The sequence below is a fragment of the Rhopalosiphum maidis genome, chromosome 3 (assembly GCF_003676215.2).
Source record: "Rhopalosiphum maidis isolate BTI-1 chromosome 3, ASM367621v3, whole genome shotgun sequence".
NCBI lineage: Eukaryota > Metazoa > Arthropoda > Insecta > Hemiptera > Aphididae > Rhopalosiphum > Rhopalosiphum maidis.
The window spans coordinates 53,308,389-53,317,608 of record NC_040879.1 but is presented as its reverse complement, the minus strand read 5'-3'; the positions used below and the strand labels follow the sequence as shown (position 1 = coordinate 53,317,608).

Here is a 9,220-nt window from a genome sequence, read left to right as displayed (position 1 = left end):
CACCACTGCGAAAAAATAAAATAAATATCAATTGAGACAGAATTTACTGGTGGAAAATAAACGCTTAGTTTTAAAAGGTAGATTACTTCAATATATCTTTTCAAATGAGTAAATATTTTTGATTTTATAGTCTTTTTCATTATCATTATTTCTGCGAGGATATTTTGTACCTTACCACCCTAGTACCTAAGTTAGGTAGTTGCTTAATAGAAGCTTGCCCATCTACTGTATATTTATGTAAAATTTCAAACAGTTCCTTTAATCTACCTATTAGTTATTGTCTATTATATCATCAAATGACTATTTATCATTTTTTTACGTCTGGCAACTACGCATAGTTCATTTAGAAGTAGTTATTCACATGTCAGTATGTTACACCAAGAATAATTCTATTTAGAGTGTTTAATACAAACAACACTAGAAATGTATTTACTAACCATTAACTATTTTGAAAATTGTAAACTAATTGTACATTTTTGAATAGCTTCTAGTCACAGTTATGCAATAACAATTTAAAAGCTAACTTGATATTTTTTCTGTTTATATAGTATATAAATGTTTCAATTATCTATAACACTGAATAATTATGGTAAATTATTAAATATAGGTAGATATATTTTCACTATGAAACTATTGTAACAGTTTGTTTGTGGATGAGATAAATCAGTAATCACATATATGAGAATGAAAAACAGTTTAACATAAAGTTTATACGATAGAGAATAATAAGAATTCCATCTAATTAGACAGTTCAATAAATTTTGAACTTTAAAGTAGCGAGTTATGAGTATTTTAAAATTGTAAATTATCCATACATCTTAAATAACTCAAAACTTTCTTGAAAATTAAAATATAATAAAACGTTTATGAGATTCCCTAGATAATGTTTTTAACTTTAAATTTTATAAAAGGTAATTTTACGATAATTTGAGAAATTAATATAATTATAGTCATTGTTATGAACGTAAATTTGCTATGTTGCGGGTGGGTTAGAGAAAGATAACTAATACTACGCTGGCACCCTCGTAATAATTAATTACATAGTAAAAACAAATACAAATCTTTGATTTGTTTGAATTATAATTTACAGAAGATAATAGGTTTCTAGTAGTTAGTATACAAGATGAATAAATACAAAATAAAAATAATGTAATGAAGAATAATTGTTTGATATAAGTTTTTAAAAACCATGTAATCAAATATATAAAAAAATGTTTGAGTTATAATACACAATTTTCACAATAAAAGACTTATAATTTCAAAATATCACATATGTTATAACTTAAAATTAGAATCATTACCGGAATGTTGAGGTTTAAAATAATTTGCGCATTAACATCAAAACGATTATAAAAAATGGAGTTGAGCTTTTAGAAATATATACAACAGATTTTAAACACTTGTTAGTCTCGTGTTAAAGAATCTCATTAAGAATACACAAATTGATATTTAGTTTAAGTGAATGTAATTGAACTATGACCCAATATATTTTAAATTTGAATTAAATATTTGGCGTTCATACATATAAATATACAAAGAAAAAAAAATAGTTATTAGATACACATAACACAAACAACAAACGTACAAATTGCATTATGTTTACAAAATATATAGATATAACATAATAATACATTTATTATATCTAAAAACTATTACTAAAACAATATACATATTCTTTTTTATACCAATTATAATAAATAATTAGTTGGTCAGAATAGTTAATACATTGTGTTTAATTTATAAATTTACAAAATTACCACAATATTTCCCTGGTTTGTCCAGCAATACATAATCAGTCTAAATCTCTAATTCTATTTTTATGTCGTCTTTTGAGTTTTTATTATTGATATTAGCTATCCTCTCCTTTAGAAGATCATTTGCTTTACGTAATATATTTTTTTCTGCAATCAATTTATTTTGAAAGTGTTTTAACAAGTCGCATTCTTTTTTTGCAGCTAAAAGTATGCTATGTTTTGATGGCACACGTCTATTTGAGTTCAAGTAACTACAAGATTTTCTTAGAATATCAAATTTTTTGGCTATTTCTTCTCTACATGCTCGTTCTTTGGCATTATGTAAAGACCTATCTTGGGGTTTTCTAAACTTCTGATCAGAGTCATTACTTTTATGTTGAGATTTTATGGTCTGATTTTTCTTTCTGGTGTTCAGGTAATACGAATCTTTAAGAATAAAATAAAAAACAGTTAGTAATACAATAATTATATAATATATATTATCAGGGTTGTGCATATGCGATGGATAAGATTATCATATCTTTTCTAATTCCTTTGCCTTTTTTTTTTATTTCTTACAATTTATTGTTAAAATTAAAATTCATATTTCCAATACATTTTCTTTGTGATTTTTAACTATTAATTTAAGGAAATATGATTAACAACAATAAAATACATGATAAAGTAATTAAAGTTTTTATTTACTACCACACTGGAAGATTTATACAGAAAATATTGAATTGAGTACAGGTTACTCGAAGGTGATTGAATTGAGTTTATGAACATTATACAATGTACAATGCATAACAATAAGAGATATAAATATCAAAATTTTTCAAAATTATCATAATTGTGCCACATACTTAGTGAACACACAATTTATTATGTATACAATATCATGGAGTGTATTACAAATAAAAAATAATGGGTTTAAGATTTGATTTCAAAAAATGTTGAAACATTAGGTTCAATGGTAAACTTATAAAAACTAATACAAGTGTTTTTCAATAATCCTCTAATAATATAATCTTTCAAAATTTCAATGAAAACTATCATAAAAAATGTTACAAAATATTAGTAACTGTGTTTTATTCTTTTTGAAAGCTGTGGTTTTATTTTAATTATCCATACAGTGTAAACAAGCACTCAAATTGTTTAAGTCTACTCAGCCGACAACCATGTGGTGTTGTCTAGATAAAACTTATAGGCTAAATAGAGCGAATTCAAATAATCGAAAAATATTCATGGGACTTATTTTGTATAACCAATTTATGCTAAGATGTTCTAATAAGTAACAGCACACTTCATGATATATTAATTTCCCATACCAAAGATAAATGATAATATACAATTATTATATTTAACTAGGTAACTGTAGGTTAACACAAAAATATAAATATATTTCTTTTTGTTATAACATGGTCAGAGAATAGTTAAAACTTCATATCCCTCACCCATCCTTTTCAAAAAGTTTTGCATGCCGTTGTATATAATAATAAATATAAATATAAATACTTACATTGTTCTTTACTTTTTTCATTGACCAGTTGTTTTTGTTCATAATATTTAACTGCTACATCATGGATTGAATTGCTACTGACATTGTTGTATACATTGCTCTTATTATCTGTTTGAAAAATTTCACTCCAATCTTCATTACTTCCAACAGATATGTTATCATCAATATCTTCTGATTCTGAACTACTGTTATATAACTCTTCAATCAATTGCTCTTTAAGTTTTTTTATGATAGGTTCAGGAGGATCTATTATTTCATTGTTTGATATAGATTTTTGTTTCAACTCAATATTTGATAAAGGCAGTTCGGCTTGTACATTTACTTTAATGTTTGGTTGAAGTTGATTTAAGGTATCAGTTGATCTAGTTTTATGGTTTCTATTCTTGGTTGGTTCAAGTTTCCTGTTTAGTAATTCAGTACTTCGAGCAATTTTTGGTTTTATTTTGTGATTTGAATTAATTCTTTCTAAACTATTTGAAACTAATTTGATTTTAGGTTTTAAAAAAGTATCATTAGAATTCTGTAAATACTGAAGAAGTTTTTGTCGATGTCGTTGAATATTTAGCCTCATTTGTATTTTGCTATCATTGTTTAGGCACAACATTTCAAATCGGTTCTGAAAAAATACTAAAAATTAGTATTATAATTATTAAACATAAGTGTAAGTTTAATGTTAATAAAAGTCTTAATAAATACTTATTTTTAATTTACATATATTATGTATATCGAAATAAGTTAACTATTAAAAGTGAATAAAAATAAAATTTATAAGGAAATTAACTAGAAATTAGAATACAGTAGATATCATCAGTCAGTTTGATTGGTAAATTAGCAATCCAAATTTTAAACATAAATGATTTTATCATAGAATCACAACATTCTTTACAAATGTATACATACATATATATATAAAAATCGAACAAAAATATGAATTTAAACCATGTTTTCAGAACAAACAATTTTTAGAATACTTTTGGTCGATATACATGTATAAGTTTGTAAAGAACACGTGTTTAATAGTTAGGGCTAACAAAAAAAAATACAAAAAATCAACATACACCATAGAAAAAGTTTACACATTATACCTAAAAAGCTAAAAATAATCACCAGGCGAGTTGTAGGCACAATCCAATGATTTCCTCCACCAAAAAATGTCCGTAACAAAACTGGGCCTCTGTAATTGTTGTTGTTTAGACAATAGACATGCGTTTCTAAACCACGCGATCTTAGTTCGAAGGTACAAAACAAACTGTTATCACAGTTCATTCCATAACGAATTCCTTTGTAAAAAACAAGAACCAAGAGTTCATGGTAGAAAAAATGTTTGTAAAAATTGATTTTTGAGTTCAATCTATAGTTTGTGTTTTGGACCGTCGGTCTTATCAATAGGCAATGTGATATCACTATTCTTAATAGTATATCTTTAGTCGTGGTTATTTGTTAATTGTTGTAAAAGTTAATATTTACGTAATTTATTTTTTCTATGATTGTACATATTCTGTACGTCGATTTAATTTAGTTTATTTGAATTTTCGATTTAGTTTTTGGAAATAACAAATTAACTACCGTATTACAGTATATATATTACAAATTGAGTTTATGTTAGCTGTGATTTTAGTTAGTAATTATTCGGTACCTACACACTATCTACCTATTGGGTGGACTTTATAGAACTATATAATTATTTTTAAGTTTAATATTGAAAATAATGTGTCAAGGAAGAAGACAAACTATTGAATAAACAAAGTAGAACTTATGTTACTAATACCTACAAAAATCACATTCAAACCTTCATATTACAAATCTTAAATGTTGTAGTATTTCAGTTTAGTATTATAATGTATTATTACTTTATCTTATAAAATTATGGTCTACAGTCAGATGTAGATTGAATTTCAGGGATTTGGTAATTGTTAACTATAAACTATTTTACTTATAGTAATTGCAATAGAATTAATTCTTTTTAAAATTTTATGCTTGCGATTTAATTTATTTTTCTCCGTAAGCTATTCAAAATAATAAATAATATAAGTTTACCATTATACCTAATGCTTGTATACTCATATGTTGATTTGCTTCTATATTACATTTATTTTTTAATAAGCTAATGATCAATATTATAATAATAAAATAATAATTTGTGTTTTTGTTTAAATTTTTAAAATAAGCAATATGCAATAGTAATTGCTGATTGATGTAAACTTGTGCTTAAGCCAATGCATAGTTTATTATATTTGTTCTAGCAGACATTATGCTACAAAATGGATTAAAATGTATTGCATTAAATGAGTTTTACAATTTAGGTATTTTAAATAATATTTATTTATTTATATTTTATTTATATGTTCTATTGATAAATTTATCAATACCATTTGATTTGATGTACCTACTCAGAGGCAATGTTATGCAATCATTTTTAATACTATTCACTATATTTAGTAATATAAATACAAAAAATTGTGACAAAATATTATAATATTCTCTTTGTTTTTGACAATGATCTGTACAAACATGACATGGCTATTGGCTAGAAGCGAAGAATAATATTTTAAGCAGCAGTAAAAAAAAAGATTTTTGGAATTATAGATGTTTGAATCTTCATACAATTTCTAGAACACTTAAAATGTGAAGAAAACGTATCGTTTAGGCAAATAACAAAGTTTATTAACTTATAATATTGATATTATGATTGCAGGTGTAGTATGTAGTCTTCATATTTCTGCTGATTGTTTCGCTGAAAAATCTTATGTACAAAAGAGCAAATTATTTACTTTATATGATTGACTATTATTATTTAATGTAGTTCATTAATTTAATTGAGCAATCTTTTTTTCCATGTTATAACCGACAATGCCGCAGGAACAGCATTCGCAATTCTTCCGTGAATAATTTATCAATCTATAAAATATACAAATATGTTTACATTTATTATTTACTCTATGTAAGTTTATAAGTATCTGAAAATTTTTTTGCATGCTTTCACTGCATTCAGATACATTAGGTATGTATGTGTTTTATTATTGTAATATTGTTGTACACTGTGATATTATTGTGATCCAAGTACGCATCGTCATAAATATAAAGGTGGTTCATGAAGTCATGGTAAATCTCTGCACAAATGTATAGATAAAGATACCAGGTACCTACATAATACACATCACCATAAGCCTACAGGTGGTCAGATTATCGCTCTTCATATTGCAAAAATTTTAGAATGACCAAGCCATAAGATGTCAATATATATTTTAAGTTTGAAAATTCAAGAAGTATATCCTCAAAGTTATATCGCTATTTTAGAACAAAAATACATACTTTTTTATCAGGTTACCAAGTTAATTGATAAAATAAAATCTATTAATTCCATTGAAACTTTGATTTTCATACCAGTTTTTAATAAATATTTTTATATTAAAGTTATGTCATATCAACACTTCGATCAAGTGTTTTTAACATGTTCAATTTATCTAAGATTGTTATTAATTGTACTTACATTTATGAAATTGAAAGGTAAAAAAATATGAACAAAAGTGATCACGGAATAAATTCTGTCAAAATATGTTATTGGATAAAATGATAAGTTTCAAACAAAACATGAGAATACATAACTTAAAAATAGGAGGGAATGCTCTTTCAAAAGAGTAATATTTTGAATATTTAAATTCTATTTTCTGTAGAACATTTTAGCTACCTAACTATTTTTTATAATTTAAGACATTTTGATATGTAACTCATGTTTATGATGTTTTAACATTTCATAGAATACAATAATTTATGACTTGATAATTAAATCAGAATGTAATAAAACATATTCTTAGTTTTAAAAAAAAACATTAGTGGTAGTACAAAGAATAGCGTTACATAATTTAATTTTAAATATAGGCATACAAATTAAAAAAATAATGATGAAGTTTATATTTTTAGTATAACTAACTATAAAATTTCATATTTTAGTTTAAGGTGATATTTATTAAGTAATGTAATAGTAATGTTATTTTTACTAAGAATGTAAATACTGAAGAAGGTTTATAAAAAAACTTACTTGAATTAAATTACTAATAAATCTTAATATAACAATCATGTGAAATAAATGAAGGCAACAATAAATTTAATGAAATTGACAAAATTTAATCTAGCATAGAATAAACAAATACTACGGTTTGATATGGATAAATAAAAACAAATTCAAATAAATAACATAATATTCTATAATGTAGAAATATCTATATATTCTAAATATGATATAGATAGAAATAGAAGAATTATTTGATTGCATTAAAGAGGGGTGTGTTCAATATGTAGGTGAATATATCACAATTTATTTTTCAAATTAATATCTTGAAACTATATGACAAAAAATTCACTATATTAGCTGTACTACATTAATAAAAGCATTGTTAACACTACTTCTGACATAATTTTTCAAGCTATAAAATCAATTGAACAATAAAAATAACTACAAATAATTATAGAACTTACTAACATACTTACTAAAACCACATATTACAAATTATTATTATTATTATTAATCGGACATATGTCATGCATAAATGTTTGTTTCAATAATCTAAACAAATTATAGATTGACAATTTAATAGTAAAAATAAGAATAAACAGAAAAAAATGTATAAAATGGTTTAATATGATTATTACTAGTAGTATTTATTAATTTACTATGAGACTTCTATCCAAATCCAATTAGTGAAAGCATGAAACAGTTCACATCGTGAAAAATTCTAGGAAGTTTAATCAATAGTCTATAATATGTCTATTTTGTGTTCTGTCCAAACTCTGGAATGATTCGAACACAAGTTATGTTTAAGGAGAAATAATAATTAGTGTTCTTGTTGAATTTAAAACTTACTTCCCTATTTCATCATGTCAAATTTTACTTGTTTTCAACCTATTGCTGTCTTTAATGAAAAAAGTAAAGATAGTAATGTATTTTCAGCATATTCCAAACAAAATGCCTTTTTTTTTTTATACAGGCCATGATATTTCCAACAAATAGGCAGAAGTCAATCTTGTATAGAACAATATGCAGTTTTAAGATCTAAATAGGCCACCGTTTACCATTACTCAGTAGTCAGTACTCACTACTCACCAAATCATTAACAATCGCCAAACACAACAATCATATTATAACAACTAATAGATAACAAAAAGTATGTTTTGTTATCGTTGTTGTCGCTTGCAGATGTAGTTATCACCAAGAATCCGGTAACCAGACATACCGTGATTATGGGACAGACTTAGGTTTACCGCACTGCTTTCCAGCCGTTCGTCCACACCAGTGGCGCTTCGTTCGCCAAAAGCTGCTTGCGTCTCGGTGATCGGCCATCGCCGAGTCCGCTAGCTGTGTCAATTGTAGCGTAGAGTCTTGACCGCGACTGTTCTCCATTGCATCTAACCATCTTAGTCATCATTGTTGGTTTGCTAATACCTGTCTTTGAACATTGTCAGCGTTATTAGTGCCGATCTCTTGTCTCTCATAGCGATTGTGCTTTTTTTTTTTTTGTTATTGTTTTTTAACGTATTTGTGTTACGTGCATTAATAATTTTCCGTGTTTACATTAGTGAGTGTGTTTGACTATTGTCTCTACGTGTATGTGATGCGTCAAAATTCGTCCAGAAAGAGTTATTCCTCTTGTGCACTTTGAACATTTTCCGGTACCTGCGTGCACCGGTCATTCGCCGTCTGTTTTTATAGGTAAGCAACCAAAACCGTTGTTTTTATATATATAATATTATAAAATAATATCGTCATCCAACATTGAAAATCGACTATCGGTCCACCACTCTGATGTCTGATATAATTAAAAATTATCAATAAGATATAACTAGTTATATATATATTTTAAAAAATAATTTTAATTTTCAATTATTTTACTTTTTTTTTTGTCACAAGTCGACATCACATTTCTTTGAAATGATCACGATCTATTTTATTTTATTATCCTCGTTTGACTTT

The 9,220-nt window shown here is 25.6% G+C and overlaps 1 protein-coding gene across 2 annotated transcripts; it reads right to left on the bottom strand.

Annotated features, from left to right (window-relative positions):
* Window positions 1-1,721: 1,721 nt before the first annotated feature.
* LOC113558550 lies at window positions 1,722-4,781 on the bottom strand. Of its 2 annotated transcripts, none has more exons than XM_026964041.1 (3): window positions 4,360-4,781; window positions 3,253-3,868; window positions 1,722-2,180 (listed from the first exon to the last, which is right to left on the bottom strand). In XM_026964041.1, the coding sequence occupies exons 1-3, from the start codon at window positions 4,516-4,518 to the stop codon at window positions 1,798-1,800; spliced, it is 1,158 nt and encodes a 385-aa protein (XP_026819842.1). In that variant the 5' UTR covers window positions 4,519-4,781; the 3' UTR covers window positions 1,722-1,797. The 2 variants fall into 2 exon arrangements, with proteins under 2 accessions (XP_026819842.1, XP_026819843.1); XM_026964042.1 differs by having other exon boundaries at window positions 4,338-4,397.
* Between the last annotated feature and the right edge of the window lie 4,439 nt (window positions 4,782-9,220).